Source organism: Remersonia thermophila, chromosome 7, assembly GCF_042764415.1.
Source record: "Remersonia thermophila strain ATCC 22073 chromosome 7, whole genome shotgun sequence".
Taxonomy (NCBI): domain Eukaryota; kingdom Fungi; phylum Ascomycota; class Sordariomycetes; order Sordariales; family Chaetomiaceae; genus Remersonia; species Remersonia thermophila.
Genome location: NC_092223.1, coordinates 199,511 through 224,174, shown reverse-complemented (window position 1 = coordinate 224,174; position 24,664 = coordinate 199,511). Strand labels below are relative to the sequence as shown.

At 58.8% G+C, this 24,664-nt stretch overlaps 5 protein-coding genes across 5 annotated transcripts; 2 read left to right on the top strand and 3 right to left on the bottom strand.

The window, feature by feature from the left end:
* Positions 1–110: 110 nt before the first annotated feature.
* Positions 111–7,323, bottom strand: VTJ83DRAFT_7045 (uncharacterized protein; the record flags this gene model as incomplete). The annotated part of the gene is made up of 6 exons (XM_071013824.1): positions 111–2,110; positions 2,174–3,076; positions 3,143–3,864; positions 3,925–4,261; positions 4,325–5,770; positions 5,835–7,323. 6 exons carry the CDS (start codon positions 7,321–7,323, stop codon positions 111–113), a joined length of 6,897 nt encoding a protein of 2,298 aa, XP_070863262.1.
* An 884-nt stretch (positions 7,324–8,207) lies between these two features.
* Positions 8,208–9,689, top strand: VTJ83DRAFT_7044 (uncharacterized protein; the record flags this gene model as incomplete). The annotated part of the gene is made up of 1 exon (XM_071013823.1): positions 8,208–9,689. One exon carries the CDS (start codon positions 8,208–8,210, stop codon positions 9,687–9,689), a length of 1,482 nt encoding a protein of 493 aa, XP_070863261.1.
* Positions 9,690–11,750: 2,061 nt separating this feature from the next.
* On the top strand, positions 11,751–14,450 carry VTJ83DRAFT_7043 (uncharacterized protein; the record flags this gene model as incomplete). Its single annotated transcript, XM_071013822.1, has 1 exon — positions 11,751–14,450. The coding sequence occupies one exon, from the start codon at positions 11,751–11,753 to the stop codon at positions 14,448–14,450; it is 2,700 nt and encodes an 899-aa protein (XP_070863260.1).
* A 1,169-nt stretch (positions 14,451–15,619) lies between these two features.
* Positions 15,620–20,757, bottom strand: VTJ83DRAFT_7042 (uncharacterized protein; the record flags this gene model as incomplete). Its single annotated transcript, XM_071013821.1, has 3 exons — positions 15,620–20,450; positions 20,511–20,551; positions 20,602–20,757. The coding sequence occupies 3 exons, from the start codon at positions 20,755–20,757 to the stop codon at positions 15,620–15,622; spliced, it is 5,028 nt and encodes a 1,675-aa protein (XP_070863259.1).
* A 1,876-nt stretch (positions 20,758–22,633) lies between these two features.
* Positions 22,634–24,638, bottom strand: VTJ83DRAFT_7041 (uncharacterized protein; the record flags this gene model as incomplete). The annotated part of the gene is made up of 4 exons (XM_071013820.1): positions 22,634–23,565; positions 23,641–23,983; positions 24,039–24,309; positions 24,385–24,638. The coding sequence occupies 4 exons, from the start codon at positions 24,636–24,638 to the stop codon at positions 22,634–22,636; spliced, it is 1,800 nt and encodes a 599-aa protein (XP_070863258.1).
* Between the last annotated feature and the right edge of the window lie 26 nt (positions 24,639–24,664).

The window sequence follows — 24,664 nt, the reverse complement described above, 5'->3', positions numbered from 1 at the left end:
TGCCTAGATTTCAAGGGGGGATAAATGTCTCGTATGTGCTTATCTCCAGGGCGTCACACTGTCAATCACAGCTGACACCCTTCCTCCTGGTCCCTGTTATTGATACTTCATCACACCCTCAACTCCTCATTCCCAACCCAATGCGAGCCGCCGGCGCACCTCCAACCCCCCTCCTGACGAATCCACTCAAAGCCCGCCGGACACCTGCCCATCTGTTCAAGTTTCTCACGCGCCTTTGCCTCCTGAAGTCGTCTCTCTTCCTCCTCGATCAATCTTTGCAAAATCTTTTCGCGCGCCGCATCGCTGGCCTTCCGTGCCGCTTCCCTCAGTTTCCTGACCTCAGCCTCGCGCTCAAGAGCGGCCTTTTTATCGCGCTGAAGCTGCTCCCATACTTCGTCGCTTACACCGGCGTCACGGGTTGCTGTGTGGTCGCCAGCCTGTTCGGCTCCGGGAGCAAGCTTGGTGCGCGTGGTAGCGTGGGCTGGCAAAGGCGCTTCATGCGTCGATTCCTTGGCTGGTGGAGGCGTTGTCCGTGCTTCCACGTTTAGGGAAACGGCAGGAGGTGGTTCAAACTTTGGGGGTTGTTCGCGGAGTGCGAGCTGCTGCTGAAACAGCTTGGTAAGGGCCGGAAGCGTAGCTTGGCCCGCCGAGGCAGCGCGTGAGGCTCGCTCTGAGAACATCTCGTCGAGTTCCCCTGTGATGGCGTCCTCGGCCAGGACAAGTCTGCGATTGGCCACACCGTCTCGATCATTCAGGACCCGTTTGAACACCCCTTTAGCGATGGTCTGGACATCCCGTGCGCTGGCCCAGCTGTCCTGTGCTGCAAGTGTGGTGAACCTTTCGATCATGCCCCGCTTGAACGTCTCAGACGGGCATTCCAGACATGCCAGATCAAGCGACGTTCCGGACTTGCTGGACAGCAGGCCTTGTTGCTTTTGGAGCAGCTTCAGCAAGAGCGACATACACCCCTCGGGCGCCAAGGGGTGGAAGTCGATCACCTCGGGGAACCGCGAGGTCAAGCCTGGATTTTGAGACATCAGACGGTTGATATCGTTCTCGTAACCGGCGAAGATGATGACCAGCTTCTTGAAGTAACGGTCCTTGGTCACGCAGTCGACAATCTCGTCCATGGCTTCCTTCGCAAAATGGCCCTCGGCCAGCCTGTATGCCTCGTCGACAAACAGAACCTTACCAAGCGCTTTGTCCAGGAGCTGCTGCACCTTGGGCCCGGTCTGGCCGACATACTGCCCGATGAGGTCGGTGGCCGAGCACTCGACCACCTCGGCAGATGCCAGGAAGCCCATGTCGTAAAAGACCTTGCCCATTTTCTTGGCCGTCGTCGTCTTGCCGGTGCCGGGCGGGCCTCGGAAGAGGAAGTTGAAGGGGATGTTCTCCTTGGGGTCGAGTCCCAGGGCTCTCATGGTCCGGACGGTCTGCTGGTATCCCTCAAGCAACGACACCACCTGCTCGCTGCCAACGGTGCCCTCGAAAAGCTTTCGGACGTTTGTTTCGGTGCGTTCGGCTCGATCAAAGTCCTCGTCAAAGTCCCGGGCTTCGAGCAGCGCGGCGGATTGGGCTTTGCCCTTGGCGAAGCGAGTCTGATGCCGGCTTTTCGCAGCGTCCAGAAGGATGTCGATCTCGCCAGCGTTGCCAAAGTTGGGCCTATTTCGTGCCCGCTTCAGCATCTCCATGGCCACATTGGAGGCCTGATCCGTTGCTTGATAGCCTTGCTTTTGGATCTTGAAACCCAGAATCTTGCGCAGCTGGTCGTCGGTGAAGTCCTCAAAGGTGAAGGCCGACGCAAGGGGAAATCTACGGCTGAGACCCGGGTTGACGTTCTGGAACATCTCCTCCATTTGTTCCTTGTAGCCGAGAAGGAGCACGCAGCGATCGTCCCCAGGTACGCTCTGAACCTCGGCGACAATCGTGTCGATAACCGCCGTCTTGTAGGGGTCCGATGCGGTTCCCTGCGAGTCGCCACCCCCGTAAAGACCGTAGGCCTCGTCTATGACCAGGACTTTCCCGACGGTAGATGCGAGGATACCCTTGGTGTTTTGTTCTGACTGTCCCAAATGACTGCCGACAAAGTCCGCTGGGGTCTTGACCACGACTGTTGCAGCCTGGTGTTAGTGGTCCGCTGGTGCAAGCGGCTTCTTAAGAAGGGAGAGCTCACCTTCGCCCTTGGATAACAAGCCCAAGGCCACAAGGATCTGTCCGTACAACTTGGCTACGGTGGTCTTTCCGGTGCCGGGATTGCCGAGGAACACCTTGTTCAGAGAGTATTGAATCAAGGGCTGCTCCGCGAGCTCGCGCTCATAGTTCTGTTCGATGCTGCTGACCAGGGATTGAACCGATTCTTTCACCGCTCCCAGGCCAATGAGCTCTTGCAGCTCCTTCCAGGCTTCGCATTTGGCGAGGGCCGCGCTGGGTTCGGGGCCGATGAGGTCCTCCTTGGTGAAAAGGAGGTCATTGGGCGTCTGGCCGGTCTTCCGCTCTCGCCGCAGACGGTTTGCCTGCCTCCGGGATATTCTGTTGAGGACATTCTCGACGCTGCGGGCGTTGCCGAAACCTTCTTTGCCGCGACCCTGGCCGATTCGTCGCGCCACGATGCGGCAGTACAATCCACCGAGCCCATCCTCGCACTCCATACGGCCGTGGTACTTCTTGTTGATCTTGAGCCCCAAGATGCTAAGCAATTCGCCGTCCGTGTAATCCGCGAAGTTCATCTCAATAGGGAAGCGACTCGGGAGGCCAGGGTTGTGCGCGAAGAAGGACTCCATCTGCTTGTTGTAGCCGGCCAGCACAAAGACAACCTTGCCACGGAGGTTCTCGACTTCGGCCAGCAAATAGTCCAGCACGGCACCCCCGCCGGGGTTGTTTCCGGATGTCAGCTGATACGCCTCGTCGATGAACAGCACACCGCCCCCTTCGTCAAGAATCTCTTGGACCATGTTCTGGGTGCCGGAGACACCAGCACTGGCGAGAGCCGCTCCGGTGGCCTCCTTGAAGCCTAATCCAGGGATAACGCACAGCTCCGTAAGAAACTGTGCGTAGAGACGGGCGACCGTTGTCTTGCCTATCGTCGATGTTAGCGCCAACACCTGGCAAAGGGAGACAATCGGGCAAACCGAAATGACCCTACCTGTTCCTGGATTGCCCAACATTGTGCAGCTGTATCTCTCCTCAGACATGTTGATGCCTTGCCGCAGCGAAGTATCGACATTGGATTTGATGCCCAAAAACTCCTGCTTCACATCTTCGAGACCGATCATCTCCATCAGCTTGTCCAGCGCCTGGCTCCTCGCTCCCTCCAACTGCTTCAAGCGCTCCCACTCGGCGCCGGCATGGCTCGGGCACTCTTCCGCCTGGTCCTCGGGACTCGCTACCGCCGCCGCGGCTGAAGTCTTTGCCGCATTGTCCGATCCGGCTGCGGCAAGGCTGGCGGCGTGCGCTCTGAGCTCGTTCTGTTGCTTGAGCCTCTTCTCGGCGTCCTTCAGAGCTTCAAGATCGCGCCGATGCTGCTCGAGGGTCTTCTCCCGCTCCTCTTGCTCGGCCTCGTACATGTTCTTCCGCCGCTGGTGCTCGATCTCATCCTGGATCTGTCGAAGCTGGCGGACATACTCCTCCTCGCGCTGGCGGCGTTCCATCTCAAGCCTGAGGTCTCGTCTCAACCGTCGCTCTGTTTCCTTGTCCTCGGCAATGCACTTTTCACAGCCGTCATTCTGCTTGCCACAGCGGACGCGGGTCTTGTGCTGTCGGTCGCAGGTCATCAAGACGAATTCGCGACAGTCGGTCATGCTGTGGTCCGTGACCCGGTGACAGCGAAGAAGGCACTTGTGGATGCCGCATTTCAAGGGGGCGTTGCTATGCAGGTCAGCATTGGTACCCTTGATTCAGACCCCGCAACTTCAGGAATGCACATACCACGACTCGCTACATCCGCCGTCGGGTGCAAATCGTACAAAGTCGCCGGGCTCTTTCAGCAAGGCGGTCCTGTCGCGATGCCTCTCACAGTGCACGGGCAGGCCATCGTATAGGTGGCCTTTCTCCTTGAGCAAGTCAAGAAACGGGCGCCATGTCGTGTGTCCCTTCTTGCTGTTCAAGAATGTGGCCATGTTGCCAATGAGGATCATCCCGTTGCGAGCCCGAGTGATGAGCACGTTGACGCGCTCTGCCGCGGCCATGAACCCAATGTCACCCGAGCCGTTACTGCGAGTGAGTGAAGCGATGACGATGTCGCTCTCCTCACCTTGGTAGTTGTCTGCGACGATGTTAGCAAGCGGCTTGTGCGCGGGCCACGGGCATCCAACGTTGAAGGACAGACCGATGGTGGAAATGCGCAGGGGCTTCTTGTTCACCGATGCCGCGGCTTCACTCATGAGGCCCGCCTGGATCAGCTCCTTCTTATCCATTTCACTGAGGGTCGGGTCGTGCTCGTTGGCCTGGAACAAGTCACGCAGGACGCGAAGCTGACCCAGGTATGGCGTCAGCACGACGAGTTGGTCGGAGGAATACCCCTGCTGCCCCAGGTACTTGACGCAAGCCAGCACCATCTCGGCTTCGAAGTGGTTCTTCCTGCTCGCCGTCACGCTCGGGTCGCGGCGATCCTGAAGCTCCCGGTCTGTGTCCTCGAGCTTGTTGTGGTTGACAAAGATGACGCGATCTCGGAGGCCGCGGATCGCAGGCCGGTCGCAGGTGTTTGGCCCATCACGCAGCTCGGGATAGGTGAGCGCGCGTGGGAAGACGGAGATTTCGGCGGCCATGCGGTGCTGCTTGGTTAATGTGACGTAAGGCATTCCTTGTCTGATCAGGCGCTCGAAGAGGGAGCAGTTCAGGTCGAACCCGTCACCCTTCTCGACGGACAAGGCGTAGTTGTTGATTTTCGGCCGCAGCTGCTTGTGATCTCCGATGAGGACGAGCTGCTTGACCGTGCGCGTGAGCGCCGTCAGGGTGTGGCTCTCGAGAATCTCGCCCGCCTCCTCCATCATGACGACGTCAGGGGAAGCCGCCCGGATCAAATGCGAATATTTGGCCGCACCAGTCGTTGTGCAGCAGATGATCCTTCGATGGCGGAGCACGTCTGCATCTTTCTCGCTAAAATGCGTTTCCAGTCTCGCATGGATCTCGTTGGCCTCTTTGGCAAGGTTTTTCACGGACTCGAGGCGTTCCTCCAGAAGCGCTCGCTGCCACTTCTGGTACGTCTGTGTCCGCGTTGACGGCGACATTTGCCAGACGGTCTTAGCTTCGAGAGGAATTGACTCCTCAAGAAACCCGGGGCTTTCGCCCTTGATCCAGCGGCGGAAGAGCCAGTCGGGGCCGACCGGCTTGCTCTTGTTGCCGGCCCTCTGCCATCCAGGTTGGTCTGAAGGAACGCGAAGGGCATTGAGGAACACCTCACCACCTTCTTCGAACTCGAGGTACTCACGGATATCATCCCATCTCGGAGACAATTTCCACAGGTCACGGAGAGCACCCTCTAGTTGCATTCCACAATGCTCCGCATCGCGCTTCAGATCCTCGATGATGCGCCATGATTGCTGGGACCGCCGAAATTGAGTCTTCTGATTCGACAACAGAATGGGCTTTACCAGCTCGCTGCACTTGCTCTTAGCTCCGATGCGCACCATGTCTGACATTGGGATCCCGGCGTTGTGGAGATCTTTGACGAACTGATCGAGCGCGTGGTTGGTGTATGTGAAGACGGCAATGGTGAGTCTGGCATCGTACATGCGCCGCGCAATCTGGGCGCCGATGAAGGACTTTCCGGTTCCTATGCACAGTTACTTATATTATTCCTAAGGAGTCACTTCAAGCTTCTGAGTGAGAGCTATTACCTGGAGGCCCCTGGATTAGGCTGATGGGGCTGCTGAGAGCCGCAACCAAAGCCCGAAACTGGGACTCATCAACCTTGATGGGCTGCGCATTCATTTCGACCATCTTGACGGCAGGGACTCCGCTTTCAAAGAGTTTGAGACTGCCTTTGAGATTGGCAACCATCTTTTGCAGGCCCAGTGGAACCTCAAACACTAATCCTGTAGTCCCAGTCGGGTTCACGAGAAGGTCAAGAAGGGGCAGATCCGTCATGTTCTGGAGAGCAGAAAGCACGGGCTCATAGGCGAAGACTGGTGTGTCAACAACAAGAAACTGCACCGTTTTTCGTTCCGGGGAAGACAAAGCCAGGAGAGCTCTCTCGAGGCCCTCGTGGTCAGTGAACTGAAGTGATACGATGGGTGGTGACCTGATGAGTTTGTCGATATCTCGATCAAGGAATGCAAACGCAACAATGTCGTTGTTCCGGCAGATTACCCCAAAGGACTGATGACGAAGGATGCTCGGGTGTGCTTCGAGAAACTTCTTGCGGGCTTTGGTATCGTGCTGATGAAGCCAATCCAGGCCAGAGAGGCATTTGAGCAACAGGGTGCACCTCTTGTAGCGGCCGGCCTCTTCGTCCCGGTTCTCGATCTTTGTCGGCACCAGATTGCCAAGAGCGATGGCGCGCCTTCGGCCCTTCTTCTTTCCCACGGCAATTTGGATATCTTGTCGAAGCTCGGAGAGCATATCCTCACGAAGCATGCGGAACTGCATGTCGACAACAGCTCGAGCTCGTTGTTCCAGGTCGGTTTCATACACCTCGCGCATCGTAAGCAGGTAGGGTGGCTGCGTGCAGAGAAACTCATCGTTGGTTGGGTAGATGCGGATCTTTCGGTAATCCTCAAAGTCGTTATCATGGTTGTTATGCTGCGTGGAAGTGGGAGAGCGTCGAAGGTTGATAGCCTTCCTAATCTTGTAGCCAAGGTCGCGCGTATCGTGGTCCTGACACTTTAGGAAGCTCTCGTTGGTTGACAGACAGTGGACAAGTCGTTCGAAGTTAACGGGACTCCCCGAAGGCAAGTTTACGATCTCCAGAGACAGCCAGGCGACGGGGAAGAGGCTATCATCGGGGATCTGATTGGTTTCGAACAGGTGGATCAGGACATCCAAAAGTGTTGGCGGATGGGCAATGACCGTGACAAGATCCCGTACAAGCTGCCCATCGACCAAGACCTTAACTTCCGGATCAGAGAAATAGCGAAGGGTAGGAAGGGTATGGGACACGATGAACTGCTGAGAGAGGTCGACCCGGACCGCAGCCTGAACGGCGTTCAACCCCGACGGGCTCGACACCAACATTTCTGCACACTTGCTTGGTGACTTCTGATTGCGCACGGCCTCTAGAAACAGCTGTGCGTCTGGAACGCTTCGAATCGCGCGTTTGCCGGATGTGACATCACGGAAGAGTCCATGGAGACGCGCCAAACGCCGCGGATCTTGGGATGTCGCCATGGTGATGAGTGTGTCGGAAACTGAGAGCGAGGCTTGCTGTAAATGAGAAAAGCCTGGAAGAGCAACGACCGCTGAAAAGGATAACGGAGATCAGCCAGCTACGTCTGGTGAGCAAGATAGAAGAGCTGGAATATATGTGATTGAAACGTCCTAGGCTCCGTTTGCAATCAATCTGTTGGACTATATACTCCAAGACCGCTCGTGGTTCCGACCAGTCTCGACCGCAACCGCCAGCACCTTATCAACAAATCACAGCCTACGAGTGGCAGGCCTCACGGTATGCTGCTGTCCCAATGTGCTTCTTTCAGGGATCCTCAATGGCGAAAGGATGGGAAGCTGCAGGACCTCATTTTGCCAAGCCATGTACACCGCGGGCCAACAGGTCGAAGGCCCAACTTACGCGCGTCGCTCACAAGCAATACGCAAGCTCATATGCTGCAGCACCTTGCCCACTGATACTTATGCCAGAAGGGCTTAAACCAAACGGGTTGTTGGGTGGCAGTACATAAACCGCAAGGCGCAATAGCTTCAGCCATCGCCAACAAGAGAGCCTGATCGGCAGCGTCAATTGGCGATGCCCACCCAACGTGAGGCATACAGCAGTTGGACGAGTCGGCAAACAAGATGAATGATTGCATCAATGACAACAGAAATAAGTCCTCTTCCTCTTATATGTGCGTCCACCCGAAGCGTCAGACCCCCTCTCAGCTGTCTCAGCTAACGCCGTCCTGGCTCCGGTCTATCTCAACTCCGTGCCCTTCAAACATCCCTGTTTCCCTTGCTATCGGTATTCGAGCCGATCGTATTGCCGAATTTCTGTTCTTGATTTACAAGGGCGTCGTCAATTACTTCTCCGAGTTCATCCTTCTCAGGCATATCTCATCATGCCATCCCCTTGGGACCCAAAGGGCTTCCGCCGGCCATCTGCATGGAACTCGAAGTGGTCATACGCAACCCGCAAATATCGACAAGAGGACAAAGGCACTCCTTCGTCTCCTCCGCCTCTCGGCGAGCTCGTCAGCACGCTGAGCGTCAAAGATCTTGAGGTCCCTGCAAAAGGGTACCTCTCCTTCTCGCAGATCGAGAACGCCACCACCGTCACCTCGTACAGCTGGGTAGACAACCCCAGTTTGGGCCCAACCATCTTGATCCCGGGGAAGCCGCCTCGATGGACACCGCAGAAGCATCCTGCCCCTCTGAAGGAGGACACCGGCACTTACTACCGTGACAAGAATGCAGCACGCTATCCCAAGCATCCCATCGAGCCGGCCGTGGTGGCCTCGCTCCGCGCTGACCCAACAATCCCCGCTGAAATCAACGTCTTCGCATGCGGAAGCACGCTGGGAAACCTCCTGCGCTTTGTGCGCGGCGAGGACAAGGCCTTCCGCATGCTGGCCTCCTGGGTCAAAGGCACCGTCTTCCTTGTCAGAAGGGAGAACTCGCCCACGGAACTGATCCCCGACGTTCGGGGCTTCGGCCATAATTTCCTGGACGCGAATACTACTTGGGAGCGCGACGTCAAAGGCTCGGCGTCCAACCAGCGGCTGGTTCGCTACACCTTCGGAGGCCTGGACATGATGGTGCGCTTTGAATGTGACGGCTACATTGAGCCATCGGCTTCAGCACCTTCTCCGGCTTCTCAAACCGAACCCACAACTGCCACGAACGACGCCGACCTGATCGCCTCCCTCGCTTCGACATCCATCAGCACGCCTTCTCACACTGCCGGTCAAGGGTCCTCCCAGTCCCACGGACTGACCATCAAACCCGCGGGATGCCTCGTCCCACAGTCTACCATCTTCGATGTCAAAACCCGCAGCATCAACACCCGCTTCAAGCGCGACCATTTCGCCGAAGAGCTTCCCCGGTTGTGGGTGTCGCAGATCCCCACCTTCATCCTCGCGTTCCACGACCGAGGGCTCTTCCACAAAAAAGATACCGAGATCAAGAACGTGCGAGAAGATGTACGAAAATGGGAGGTGGAGCACAAGCATGAGCTGGCATCCCTGGCGGCGTTGCTCCATCGAATTCGAGACATGCTCAAAGGGCACCCGGAGCAGAGGCTAGAGCTTGTTCACGGTGGTGATGGGACGTTGGAGATGCGAAATCAGCTGGGGGATGCTGGGGAGGTGCTGTCTGAAGCGGTGAGACAGCAATGGGAGGCGTCAGGCGCCAAGGGCGACAGAGCTGGGGATGGGGATCAGGACCAAGGAGCTCGATCGACACAGAATCAAGGGAGTGTCCATGAGGATGATAAAGACGATGCTTCTGGAGGCATCAAGGTTGCATGGGATGATGGAGAGAGCGAGGACTTCACAGCTTGTGCTGCTGAGTCTTGTGGCTACTGTGGGAAGTGCTCTTACTGACCGTTCTTGCTGACGACGTATCTGGCTGGAGTAAGGAGCACTTTTCGGTGTGACTTCTTGTCGTGTTTCCGAGTTTCTTCTCAATGCCTTTTTTATTTGGCTAGCAGGTCCTCATATCTTTGGGCGCACCCCATGATAACCGTGCTCGTTCAGGTTCAAAGTTCTCACGGATCTGGCTCCAACAGCCAAACACCAGGCGATCGGCCCTGAGAAGAGCTTCCGGTGACATCCATATTTAGTGAATGAACTGCAATAGGGGTGCATTATGTGGACCAGGGGCGGTGGAGGCAGAGAACACCATGTGCTGGCTTTCTGAACCCCAAAAGAGGAGGGTATTTCCTCGGACGTACCCGGCGTTGCTTGACGCGAGCTCAAGGTGAGTAAAGCAATGTAAAGCATAATTATTGTAAGACTGCATGCGTCTTAAGCAACCCCGCGCCCGGGATCACGCCACAATTAACAAAGTTGGACAACCTACATGTGTACTACGTGAGCCACCTACATAGTACCGCAGCCTGCCGTGTGGAGACTGGACATTCTAATGAGAAAGCCAAGGCACGCCGCATTCATCATGCAGACCTTTTGCAAGGAGCTGTCCTCGGGCCAGGTCTGCGGGAAATGCACCCGTGAGATCGGCACCCTCCCTGTAGCTTGCGTTATTGGCCATGATAACCCTGTCCACGATACCGGACATAGAATCCCCAGCTTCACGGGAGGTGTCGCCAAGGGTCCCGATGCAGCTTTCGCCAGCGTACATCACGGGACGTCTCCATGACCGAAGCGCTGGACCGGCATGAGCACCAGCTCCTTGACCAGCTCCGATTCCCCTCGGTCCACGTCGTTGCTGTCGCCACCGGGACGGCAGTTGCCCCTATCAGCTCTATCCACGCAACGGAACGACCCGTAGGAGAAAATCATTACCTGAAGAGTGATGTGGTACCGGAGCATGCCGTTGAACAAACTGCGACAAGCACATATCCATCTGCGCGGTGGCCAGACGATCTTTCCCACCCGGTTGGTGGCCAAGAGGACGGGGTCGCTAGAGGGGCTGACCGAATGGGAACGCCGCCGCTGACGATCCGGCCTCATCCCTGGTTCCACCTCTCGGTGTTGACATCCCTTAGCCGTCTCAGCTGCCCTGGAAGACCCGGAAGCCAAGGCAAGAAAAGTAAGTCTTTGGCCTCAGCCATCTCAGCTGGCATCTTCGGGCCCAGAGCAGGGCCACCGTGGTTCTGGCCCGTGTGGCCCAGATTCGAAGGCCTAGGTCGTTTTGATGCGCCAAGGCCATGGGCTCAGCCGCACCCAATGTTCCATCAAGACCACGGTGCCATGGGTAAGCAACCATTGCACGAGGTTTGCTTCGATAATACGAGGCATCACATCTTCCTTTTGGTCCTTTTCCCGGGCTGTAGCCGAAGATGATAGCCAGCAAAGGTGCGTTGGCCTACTTCGCTGCCACTCTCTCAGCACGCTTCATCCCTTCGCAACCTGGCGACACCATCCTTTCCACCGCTTCATCCTTGTGTTTCTCGTCCCGTTTGCTCTTCCGCGCCGGTCCCAAGCAAGCAAACATGGCCCCTCGTAGGTCCCCATTTTTCTCCTCCAACGGCGCCGTTGTGCGGGAGACGCCGTGGCTGACAGAGCGCAAGCCACCGCTCCTGCGTCCAGGGGAAATTAGGATCTGCCTGTGCTGGGGTTGAGACCTGGGTACGCAGTAGCTTGGGTGTCGCTTGGCTACATGTCACCCACCATTACGGATCCGGCGAATGATGCACGCAAAAAGCACTGCTGCCGCCTCGCCAAACCTGTCACCTTGACCCTCGCCATGCAGGCGAACCTGCATAGACTTTGGTGGTTATTGGCACGCTCGGACCAGGATCCGGCAACACACGCAAGGAACGTACGTAGGGCTCCAGGAATTTGCGTAGAGGAGTGTACAGAGTAAGGTAGATAGGCTTCCCTAGCATGAAAGATGGGCAATGGTCGGCCTGCGCCTTTAAGTGGCCCTGCTCCCCTCCCGCATGAGAGGTTAGCGGATCTCCTCATCCCTCTCGATCGACGATGACATCGCATCGTTGTCACTCCTTTAGTTCCTCACGCATCGTCAAGATGCCTCATCTCTCGGTTCAGTCGCTCGTTATCCTTTCAGCCCTGGCCTCGGGAGTCGCCGCTGCTGCAGTTGACCTCAGCCAGAGCAGCCATGTTCTCAGCCTGACCGACCGGCCTGAGGCGACCGTCACCATTGTCATCAGCAAGACGATCACCACATGCCCGTCCCCACCCCCGCCGCCTCTGTGCACGTCGAGTGTGGTAGAGTCCAGCGATCCGGACTCTACTACCGGCAGCTTCGTGTCGTCAACCACAGGCAGCTCGAGCTTTGGAAGCTTGGAGCCCACGGACTCTTCCACCGGCAGCTTCGTGCCGTCGTCTGTAAGCAGTGACATCATTGAGTCCTCAACGACGTCCTTGTCTTCGTCCTCGTACTCTACTTCGGCTCCCGCCCCCGCCTGCACCGACTTCTGGCTCGAGAAGATCAGCCACCAGGGCGTCGCCCCGTTCGGCGGGAACGGGTATCGGGTGTTCAGGAACGTCAAGGAGTACGGCGCTGTCGGCGACGGAGAAGCCGATGACACCGAGGCCATCCAGCTCGCCATCAGCGACGGCGGCCGCTGCGGCCCGGGTTGCACCGGCAGCACCAAGACCCCTGGCCTCGTCTACTTCCCGCCGGGCACCTACAAAGTGTCGGCGCCCATCATCGATTACTACTACACGCAACTCATTGGGAACCCCGGATGCCTGCCCGTGCTCAAGGCCAGCGCCGACTTCCAGGGCCGCTGGCTGCTGGACACGAACCCGTACGGTGCCAACGGGCTTGCTTGGGGAGCAACCAACGTCTTCTGGCGCCAGGTGGCCAACTTGGTCATCGATATCACCGACATCCCCCCCGAGAAGGAGGTTTCTGGTATCCACTGGCCGAGCTCGCAGGCGACGTCGCTGTCAAACCTCGTGTTCTTGTCTTCCCAGGAGCCAGGAAACCTTCACCAGGGCCTCTTCATCGAGGAGGGTTCGGGCGGCTACATGGGCGACCTTGTGTTCTACGGAGGTAACCAAGCCCTGATCATCGGCAACCAGCAGTTCACCATGCGTAACATCACCGTGCACAACGCCAAGACGGCCATCCAGAAGCTTTGGGATTGGGGCTGGACGTACAAGGGCGTCAGCATCAACAACTGCGAGGTTGGCTTCGACTTCACGTCCGTCAGCGATCAGGGCAACCTCAACGTCGGCTCGGTCACCATCCTCGACAGCGAGATCCGGAACACGCCCGTCGGCATCACCTTTGGCGCCGCCAACGCCGTGTCTCCCCCCGTCGCCAACAATTTCATCTTTGAGAACGTTCGCCTCGACAACGTGCCTGTCGCTATCCGCGGTCCCTCGGGCACGGTCCTCGGCGGCACGACCGGATCGTCCCTCATCGCCTCGTGGGGCCGTGGCCACAAGTACACTCCCACTTCCGGCCCGACCTTCTTCGAGGGCACCCTGCCGGCGTACTCTCGGCCGGCGTCGCTGGTCGCAGGCGATGCCTACTACGAGCGCTCGCGCCCCCAGTACCACGAAGTCCCCCTCTCCGAATTCGTCAGCGCGCGCGACGCGGGCGCCGTCGGCGATGGCGTCGCCGACGACACCGACGCTCTCAACGCCCTGTTCGCCTCCGCCGCGGCCGCCGGCAAGATCGTCTTCCTCGACGCCGGCATGTACGTCGTCACCAAGACGGTCTACATCCCTGCCGGCTCGCGCATCGTCGGCGAGGCTCTCCCCGTCATTCTTTCGTCGGGTGCCTACTTCGCCTCCGCCTCGTCGCCCAAGCCTGTCGTGCAGGTCGGCAAGCCCGGCGAGACGGGCCGGGTGGAGTGGTCCAGCACGATCGTCTCGACGCGCGGCGCTCAGGCCGGCGCGGTGTTGATCGAGTACAACCTCGCCTCCCCCGTCGGCAGCCCGTCCGGCCTGTGGGACGTGCACGTGCGCGTGGGCGGGTTTGCCGGCTCCAACCTCCAGCTCCCGGAGTGCGCCAAGACTCCCGGCGTCACCATCACGCCGGACAACATCCAGGAGGAGTGCATCGCCGCGTTCCTCAGCGTGCACATCACGTCCACCGCCAAGGCGTTGTACATGGAGAACTGCTGGGTGTGGGTGGCCGACCATGACATCGAGGAGGGCGCCAACAACCAGCAGATCACCATCTACGCCGGCCGCGGGTTGCTCATCGACGAGTCCCAGGGCCCGATCTGGCTTGTCGCGAGCAGCGTGGAGCACCATCAGCTGTATGAGTACAACCTGGTCAACGCGAAGGATGTGTTCATCGGTCAGGTGCAGACCGAGACGGCGTACTACCAGCCCAACCCCGGCGCGGATCTGCCGTTTGCGTCGCTGGCGGAGTGGCATGACCCGGTCTTCACAAACCCCAACGACTCGGGCTGGGGCCTGCGCATCGTCGACAGCACGGGGATCATCCTCCCGGGCGTGGGGCTGTATTCCTTCTTCGACAACTATAACGTGTCGTGCTCGCAGATTGGCCAAGGCGCGAGGTGTCAGAACAGGACGTTCAGCATCGAGGGCAACAGCCAGGTGCGGGTGTATAACTTGAACACAATCGGGACGAAGAAGATGGTGACGGTGAATGGGGTGGATGTGGCGAACTATGAGGACAATTTGGATGGGTTTGTGCATACGATTGCGCTCTTTACTACGGAGGAGGACTAGGCATTCGGAGAGGGAGAGTGGAGAGTTGGGGAAAACAGAGGGAGCGTGTCCATGGACAGACAGCCAGACAACACTAGGTTTTCCTTGATGACGCGATATCTCTTGATGTTCCATTTCACGTCACTTGTAATTTCCGTTCTCGTGGTGTGCCATCCACCTGGCGATGCTTCAACCAGCTTGTCCCGCCTGCGCGGCACTTTATGTATTAATATCTATCATCTGTTTTTTGCCACAGATCCATTGAAATGATGACTTGTTCCTTCGGTCTATCATTCCCTGACCTCATACCGGATCCATGGGCGCCTCAGTTGATCAAAAGACCAAATAGACGTCGTCTTATGAACGCATCGAATTAATTACTACCTTGCCTTGTGAACATGCCACCCCCAATGGCCCAAGGGACTCATGTAAAATGTATAAAAGATGAAACGAGAAGGATCAAGATAGCGATGAAAATGTCAAAGAAAAAAAACTGATAATCATGCCGCAGTGCATTTGCACTCTTACTTGTAGGCTAGAGGGCCGGCCACCTTTGCAGGCTTGTACTTGGCTAGTTTCGGTTTTTGGGGCATCGTATCCCTTGCAGCCTTCTTTTCCTTTGGGTAGGGGCTCGAAATTGTCATAAGACTGACGCTTCCCGCCAAGTCCTATATTCTTTTTCTTTTGCTTTTTACTTTTTGTCCATTTCTTCTTTTCTCGCTATAGCAGGTGCTGTATTGTCTGCCACGACCTCTTCGTATCACCTTCGGCGCCATAATTAGTTGCTGCATCCTTCTTTTGTTGTTTCTCGTCCTAGAGACCATTTCCACCCATTCTATCGCCGGTAGTGATAACATCTCAAGCACCGACGATCCGCCCCTTTCCGAGTCTACATATATCCGAAGCTTAGCTCGGTTAGTTGGCTCTCCAGCGGTACGATTACGATACACCTCCTTCACACTAGAGCACTTCTGTGCACTATAATTGGCCTTCAGATGATGTGATGGCACAATGTTGTCCGCCTTTTATGGCTGGGCTATCGTCCTGTTCAGCGAACACAATGATTGCCGAGACCGGCTCTTTCGTATTGGTCGGAACAATAGAAGACAACGCAAGATATAAGTCCCCAACCAACTCTTGAATACGCAATACACACAACGCCAAGGATCCAACACGTCCAACCAGTTCCCCTAAAAATTCGGTGCCGTTCTCATACCCCTCTCCCCAGCCCCCAGCTTGAAGGCTCTTAGACTTGTTGTCGACCCCGTCGAGGCTGTTGACAATTTCGCCGCATGGCCTCCTGCACCTCCCATCCCACCACCAAGGCCCATGCCCATCATCTGCTGCTGAGGCTGCTGCCCATATCCCCGATACACTCCCGCCCCTGGCAGAGATCTCACACTAGCACTCCGCGAGACAGCAGGCGACGGGCCGACCGTCCTTCCCCTTGACGCCACCGTCGCCGCCGATGAAGATTGTGGGGTTGGTGCCCCGGTCGTGTTCGGACGAACGTTCAGTTTGGACATGAGCGCGGCAACCGCGGCGGTCGCGTCGAGCGGAGGGGTGGGCGGCGACCGAACCCCCAGGCCCATGCTCGTGCTCAGGCTGTGCGCGTGGCTTGCCTTCATCCCCGGCGCGTGGCTGGAGAAGACGGACGGGCTACGGCTCCGGCCTCTGGCGCCGGCCGCCACGGTGTTCCGGCGCATGTTGAGCGGCCGAGCGCCCGGGGCCTGCATGGCAGCGGCGGCTAGCATCTTTTCCAGCGAAGTCGCCGCGCGGGCGCCGCCCGCGCTGCTGAGGCTGTCGGCCTCGCTTGTCGAAGACGGCGGCGTCGGCGGTCGCTGCGCTGCCGTGGACGATTCAAACTGCGCCGCGAGCTGCTCGAACGTTAGGGGCGGGACCTTGCTCAGCCGTCGGATCGCGCGGCGGTTGGCGTCGAGGAAGTTGGACATGGCCCGCAGCGCTGCGTTGTTGCCGTGCGCGGCGAGGGCGTTGGTGGAGAGCTGTTCGCTGTCCGGTGCGCCGCGGGTGAGGTGGACTGAGTTGAGCGTGGCTGTGGCCGAGTCAGGCGATGCGAGCCTGGGGACGCTGGCGCCGTTGGTGTTGTGGCGCAAGCTGGCCTGGACACGGTTGAGAACAGCATCGAAGTCTACGACATCATCACCTCTGCCACGCCGTCTGGTTTCGGCGCCGAGGACGGCTTCTTGCGTCAGCAGGAAGAACGACCCGTCGCGAACCTTGGTCCGCACCAGGTTCCAGCGGGCGCGGGCGGGGTTGACCTCGAGCTCGGGCTGGTAGACCTTGAGGCGTGCGAGCTTGGCGTAGAAGATCTCCAGGCGCTTCGCCATGCGCTCGAGGATCTGCAAGAGGAACGTGGCGAGCACAGCGGCGTGGTTCTTCTGCCCAGGTCCGCTAGCAGCCATGTCCGCGGCGATGGCGTCGAAGGCGTCCATGCCGTGGCACGCCTCCTCGCGCATATCCTCCAGCATCTCGATATCCAATTCGACACTACGCGCGGCGTAGTTCAGGATCCCGCGCTCGGCGAAACGGACGTGGCTGCTCCGGTCGCACACAAACTCGCCAACGAGGCTGATCTCGTGCTGGGCGGCAACGGCGTCGGGGCACATCTGCGCGCGCGACACGATGCCGAGCACGTCGGGAAGCCTGGCGTCCACACCTGCCGTGGCGTCGGCGAGACAGAAGGACAGCTTCAGGACCAGCTCCTGCAGCTTCGGGCCGAAGAGGGCGGTGAAGCCGGTTTGCAGCAGACGGGACTGGTAGTCGTAGAAGATGCGGACGCCGCCGATGTTGAGGCTCGGCGTTCCCTCGCTGCGAGACCACACGTCCACGCCGTTGGCCTCGAGCGACGTGGACGTTCCGAGCAGCTCAAACGCCTCGAAGCGGTGGGAGACGAGGGTTTCGACGGTGGTGCGGAGGTACGCTGCCCACAGGTCGTACATGGAGGACAGCTCCGACGAGCCGTGGAAGTCAGGCTTGGGGGTCAGCGGGCCGACGTAGTACTTGGTCAGGAGACTGGCAACCTCCGGGTTGTTCGTGTGGGCGAGGTTGTCAAAGGTCTTGGAGCAGTCGACGCCGGCGTTGCTCTGGATGATGATGGTGCCGCCCGGGTGCATGGGCACGAAGTCGGTCATGTCGTAAACATTGCCATGAACCGCAATCCACATGCGCCCTCCCGGGCGGTGGCCCGTGTTGCGCGCGAGCTGCGACAGCGGGATCGTCGGCACGTTGCACGGCAGCGGCTTGGGCGTCATGAAGACGTCCAGCATAAACCGCCGCTCCGCGAACGCCTTGTTGAGGATCTGCTCCGCCACCTCCATGCTCGAGCTGCAGTGGTTGTAGATGGCCTTCCGGATGCCGTTCATGACCGAGTCGAACACGGCCACCGAGCCGCACACGTAGAGATACCCTCCCAGGCCGCCCTGCTTCTTGCTCATGACCAGCTCCGCCACCACTCCGGCCTGCTCCACGATGAGCGCGTCGATGTACCTGGGCGGCATCTCCTTTTCCACCAGGTCCCTCATCCGCCGATCGTACACCAGCCCGCGTTCGTCTCTCGAAAACGCAAGATGCACCTCCATCAGGCCCGCCTCGACATACCCCCTCAGCTCCTCCTCGTAGCAGAACTTCTCCCGGCTCTGCACCCCGAGGAACAGCACATCACGGCCCGACGAGCTGCTGCGCGAAGCGAAGCGGGCCTGCCAGAAACTCCGAAACGGAGCGATCCCGCTGCCGCCGGCAAAGTAGGCGCACGGCGCGGCCCGCTCGATCGGAAGCTGGAAGTTGAGCGGGCGCGAGACGCCGATGAGGACGTCGTCGTCCGTCTCGATCAGCTCCTCGCCAGAGTTGGGAAACGGGTTGAGGAACCCGCTTCCGACGCCGGCGCAGACGACCTCGTTCCCCTCGCCCGCAAACGTTGAGCAGAGGTTATACTCGGCCCGCGAGATGGTCAGATCCACGGTCGACGGCAAGAGCTCGTCTGCGTTGTAGTTGGAGATCGAGTACGTCCTCGGCACCTCCACGGCGATCAGCTCGGCCAGCCACGCAAAGTCGCCCGAGGATAGATCGAAGGCCTTGTCCCAGATTTGCGGCGCCGTGTCGGCCACGGCGGCTTGCAGGAGATCGCCTAGCGAGCCGCGGACGGGCCACTCGGGGGTGGCGAGGACTTGAAGGACGGTGGTGGACGACGCCCGCAGCATGTCGTGCACCTTGAGCGCGAGATCCTTGGTGATGGGCGCGAGGTGGCCGCGGCGCAGAACGTCTTTGACGGTAAGCCTGGGGGGTTCGGCATGGCGGACCTCGCCCAGATGGCGCGCGAAGCGCTGCCAGGACTTGTTGAGCGTGACGGGATGGTCGAGGTATTCGGCGAGACCGAGGGCGGCGACGACCTTGGCGATCTCGGCCCAGCTGTTGAGCGGCATGATGGCGAGCCGGTCGCCCGGTTGGAACGTGATGCCTGTGTTGCGCAGGTCCATCGTCACCATGGCGACGGAGCGGTTGGGGTCCGAGTCGACGAAGGCCCGGCTGAGGATGCGGGAGCGGTAGCGGCATTCGGAGAAGGTGCCGCGCATCTCGTTCGGCTCGATATCTATGGTGCCCCGGAAAGGCTCGAGGCGCTCCTTCATGGATTCGGAGAACTGGCGGTGGGTTTCTTCCCAAGGACGGGTGTTGGAGTCGGGCGCGCCGGAGAGACCGTTGGTCTCGGTGCGGCCGGTCTTGCTGGCGATTTCGAGGATGCCAAAGACCTTGTAGCGGTGGGTGCCCATGAAGCCGCGCTCGCCGGTGTAGGCCTCGATGATGCCATCGAGAACGCCCATGAGGCGCGGGTCGCCGGACTGCTTGACGAACTCGGGGATGCTGTAATGGTACTCCACGGCGGCGATGAAGGCCCGCAGGTTGGACGGCAGCCAGGCACGCAGGTGCAGGCCCTCGCGGCCGAGGAATGAGTCGTACTTCCGGCGACCGAGGAAGGCGTCCATGACGAGGAATGGCGGGAACTGGAGCCCCGAGGAGGCGGGACACCGCCGGCTCAGCGGCGCCGAGAACTTGCCCCATCGAATCCACTGGTGGCCAGGCACATAATTCTCGCCCGAGTTGGGGTTCGTGTTGATGGAGTGGAAGGCGTTGGGCATGCGCTCGAGGATCTCCTTGAGGCGGATCAGCTCACGCAGGAGACCTTCAACGTTGCGATTCATGACGTGTTCCTGGCAGGCGGCGATGGCGTCGGGGCCGTGCTGGAAGGAGGCCGACGTCTCCGCGCAGCCCTTCTGGAAGGCCATCTCGGTCCTCTCGCCAAACACGGGCCATCTCATCTCCATGTTGTCGAACCTCCCGACGTACGGATACTTGGAGTTGGGATCCTTGATCTTCATGTTGAGCGACGCCTGGTCGAAGAAGGTCAGGTGGGGGATGGCACGGCCGATACGGCGCGAGATCTGCCAGTACGGGAGAGCGATGCACCGCGGGATGCCGATGAGCTCCTCGCACAGATCGTCGCCCATCTCGACGTTGGGCTTCCACCGCGTCGTGCCGGTGGTCACACCTTCGTGACCATCGTTCTTGTCCTCGTAACGGTAGATCGAGCACAGCATGCCGAGCGCGACCACGGCAGCCCAGAGGGCCTGGTCGGGGATGACATCCTCCGTCCCTTCGATGAGCGGCAAGGCGGCGATGCTCTCCCGGATCTTGCCGCGGGCAACACACCCCGGCATCCGCTCGCAGAGATCCGACCATATCCGACCCGGGGAGCTGGCGAGAGCGGCGGGGGATTCGTTGTAGTCCGGGGGACAGAAGCCATGCTCGATGCTGAGATAGCCGTCCTTCCACCCGGTTCGAGGGCCGATCTCCTCGGCGCGGAGCATGACCTGGCGGGCGGGAGCGCCGAGCGCGACGGCGAGGAGGTCATGCTCATCGGCGGTCAACGAATCGATGTTTTTGAGCCCGCGGATCTCCTGAGGAGCAGGCATGCTGGCGTAGAGGATCTCATTGATGGATTTCCGTTCCCTGGCAAGTCAGTCAGGGTCCCAGTAGTAGCAGATGTGGAATTGTTGTTGCCGAGTGTACCTCATGCGGAGCCATTCCTCGGCATCGACTCCTCTTGGTATCTGTTTCTTGTAAGCAGGTGCTCCAGATGAGGTCGCCGCGGCTCTCCTACATCAAAGGCGGCGTGGATGTCGCCGGGCTGTGTGTACCCGGAAAAGGCGCAACCCCTTGGGCCCATACGGCTGCTGGATCTGCTATGGCTGCCGGTCGAGCCAGCAGGGCACCGGCCTCCGGCCATGCCGGACACGGGGCACGACGCAATCGACATGATGAAAGAAGGAATACGCCCAGCGTAACAACGGCAATTACAAGATAGCAATACAAAAGGAGCGTCAAGCCGCCAGGGCAATGTACGTCGGAGTCAAGGCCTGCCGATGGAACGAACGGAAAGGTGGTGAGGTCGGCATCAGGAAACGCGAAGGAGAAGAGAAAGGGTTCATCAAGATCAGGGGAGTGGCGGTTATAGCAGCCGGCATAAACAAACGCTCAAGGAGGCCGCTTTCACACATTGACAACCGCCAAGCACGCCGTGTGAAATGCCAGTGTCGCCTCCAAGCCGGGGTCCGAGGCGCGGTGAACCCTGCGCAACCAAGGTGGATGGGCCAAACTTATGGTGCCGCGGAACTTTTTGCAAGGTTCACGATCGTTCATTCAGCCCAGTGAAGCTCTGGAATGTCTTATCGGGAGGCGCCGAGAAGGAATCCGGGGATGGTGGCTCGCTTCGGGCGAACCTGAAACAGACTGGCCTGCCTTGTCGTCCCATGTCGTTTTAGCGGGATTGGGCGCACTGCCGATTCTTTTACGAAAGAGAAATCAGGGGTGCAGTTTCAGATTCCTGTGGAGAAAAAAGGCAAACATGGCAAGCATTGTAGAAATGCTGTACTATAGACCCTCATGGTTACAGAGAACGGACGTAGTGGAAAGTTGACAATGGAGGATGGCTCAGAGACGACAAGCGTTGAGGTTGAATTTTGAAGCCAGTGATTAAAGACGCGACGGAGCTCAATGTTGGTCGTCTCAGGGGGTGGCCAGGGTTAAACGTGACGAGGAAGACCATTAACCTTCGGGGTTCACTGAAGAGACCCGCTCTCGGTAGTCTGAACTAACGTTACCCCTGATCCATCATCATTAATACAACAGCAGCATCGCCGAAGCAAAGCCTCCTGTCAAATCCAAAGGCTGTTCCCGTTCAACACCAGATGTTGCGTCTGTCATCCCAACTACGCTTTCGCTACTGTCAAATGCCCTTTTTCAGATAACTATCGCTACCTTATAATGATTGGATCCTTGATATCCTTGGGACTTGTTGCGAAAACATCTCTGTTGATCTCATAAAATCCCCCCCCTCTGGAACGTTCCCTTCCCGTCCGTCGTACGACGCACAGGCGGACGTGACTCTCTGGACTTGATTTCCGCATACGGCTCCTTTCCGGATCGCCCGCGGTCGTACGTTGTAGCATGCTGCCGCGCAAATCCCCGGGCATCATCCAATGGATGACCCAAGGGATTCTCAAACCCAAGGCACGACGAGCCAAGGGAGTCCCCAGAGCCAGAGCGCTTGGCATGTTTGGGCTGAGCGCTGAGGCAAGGGGTTGGCCAAGCCGAGCCGCGCTGGCCATCTTCCCAGACCAGCACAACGCGGACGCGGCTGGCAAGGCTGGAGGCAAGGAGAAGGCAATGGGGGCGATGACGAAGGACGCTGGGAACCGTAAGACTTCATGAACCATGCAGATCCGCCGTTGGTCGCGGTCGTGTTTGCGCCCTTTTTGGTGAACCAGTGAGTTCATTACTCCGCCGAGAAGACGACAGTGCGGACCGTGACGGACTCCATCAACCCTCCGTCTAGTTACTGTGCTACGCTGTCCAGCACACACTCCTCTCCACCAAAGATCTCGTCACACCTGGTTCACAAGAGGACCGGCGATGTGTTGATATACCACGTGACGCATGCATTATTGAGTTTGTATCTGCGCAGTTAATTATTAAGAAAATCCAGACAACAGCCTCCCTCTCCATAAAAACATGGTTTCACGCCTTCCCGAAGCCCACCCAACCACGAGATCAAACCCCTGGAACAGCACAATAGACTGAACGCAAGGATGGGGTATCCAAAACTAAACCAAACGAAACCCGTCCTCCCTCGTTTAGAACACTGTGCCCTTGGTCTGGGCAATCTTGCTGACGTTGATGTTCCTCATGAGCGCGACGGCCACAAAGGCCAGCACCATGAAGGACGTGCCCGCCGCCAGCATCCTCGTCTGCGCATACCCGTACGCCTCCTGGATGCCCAGCCTCGTCGGCGAGTCCCAGTCATAGTCGAGCTGGACGGTGAGGTCCTCGTAAATCTCCCAGATGGACTCGAGCGCGTCCGCGGGGAGGAACCTTTGGAGGGCGTTCAAGAAGGTGTTGGTCCAGATGGTGCCGGAGATGGTGGCGCCAATGGCGCCGCCGGTCGTGCCCGTGACGTAGATGAGGGAGAGGGCGACGGCGACGTGCTGGTGGTCGACGGCGGCGAGGACGGCGACCTGCTGGATGATGATGAAGATGGCGCCGCCGATGGAGATGAACACCTCGCACATGATGAGGAAGCCGACGGACTGGTGCGGGCGACGGAAGTAGATCATGAGGCCCTGCGCGAGGATGTAGAGCGGCACGGCGATGTAGAGGAGCCACTTGAAGTAGCCCGTCTTGCGGATCGCGAAGCCGACGATGAACAGCAGAACGCCCGAGACGACGCTGAAGGTGTTATCGACGTAGCCGGCCTCGGAAACCGACAGGTTGTTGACGACCTGGAGGAAGGAGGAGAAGTAGTAGGCCCAGCAATAGTACGAGATCTGGTAGGTTGCGGCGAGCAGGCAGGCGCCGATGACGGTGCGGTCCGAGAGCACCTTGAAGTTGATCATGGGGCGAGGGGCGAACTTGGATTCGTAGACGATGAAGGCGACCAGGACGAAAAAGCCGACGATGATCATGGCGATGATGTAGTCGGTCTTCCACTCCTTCGGGGCCGTGGTGGCCAGGGTGAAGGGAAGCAGGAAGACGGTGAGACCGCCGGCAAAGAGAATAACGCCGATGACTGGGCAGAGTCGGTCAGTGGTGTGTTCAAGGCGAGGTAGGGCGCAAGGAAATAATAACAAGAACAAAAACGTACTGTCAAACTCGAGCGCGTAGTGCTGAATGCTCTGGATCAAGGTGCGCTGAGGCCTATCGGCGGCCAGAATGCCCTCCTTTTCGGCCTTCTTCAGAGCCCAGCGGAGCACAAAGAAGAGGGGAGCAGCGACGATGGGGAAGATGATGGAGAAGGCGCCGAACCCCCAGCGCCAGTTGACGTTCTCGAGGAACTTCTCAGCCGCCTTGGGGCCGGCAAAGGCGGTGATCATGTAGGGGGAGGAGGTGAAGGCGTAGGCGAGACCACGATTCTTGAGCTTGGAGGCATCGGCGGTGATGACGTCGACGCAGAAGGTCATGCCGGAGAAGCCGAGGCGGTAGAAGACCTGCGGTTGTTAGCGGACCTGCCTGCCCAAGGTAGATGGGGAGGAGGATGCTCACATAGGCGGCGCAGAAGGTCGAGAGGTTCTTGCAGGCAGCCATCAGGACCATGCCGAGCGTAGCCAGGACGCACATGAAGGCGAAGCCCTGGGGCCGACCCCACAAATCGAGGATCTTGGCCAGGGGGATGAAGCAGGCCGAGTTGATGGCGTTGGCGACGATGAAGATGACATTGAGCAGCGAGTGGGAATTAAAGTCGCTCGTCACGTAGGGGAGCAGGCTGTAGAGGATGTTGTACTGGAAGGCGTTGACAAGGTAGAGCAGCCAGATGCTGCAGACGGAGTGTTAGTAGTTGCGCCTGGAGGAGCAGCAGCAAAACCAACTGGCACTGGGGCGTCGCTCGTACTTGATAAAGACGGCGATCAGGGTCGCCTTGGACCACGACTGGGTGATGGCCTCGACCTTGGCGACACCCTCCTGGAGAGGGCCCTCGATCTGCTCCGAGGACGATGTGTCCGGCCGGGGATCATCGTTGGCGGCGGCCTTCTCGACGGAGGCATCGTTCACGTCGCCGGCTTTGTCGGCCAAGGTTGTGTTGTTGGGATCATCCTCCGACTTCTTGGACCGGAGGCCGGCGCGGATAGAGTCAAACACGGCCATGATGGCGAGCCCCTCCGGCAATGAAC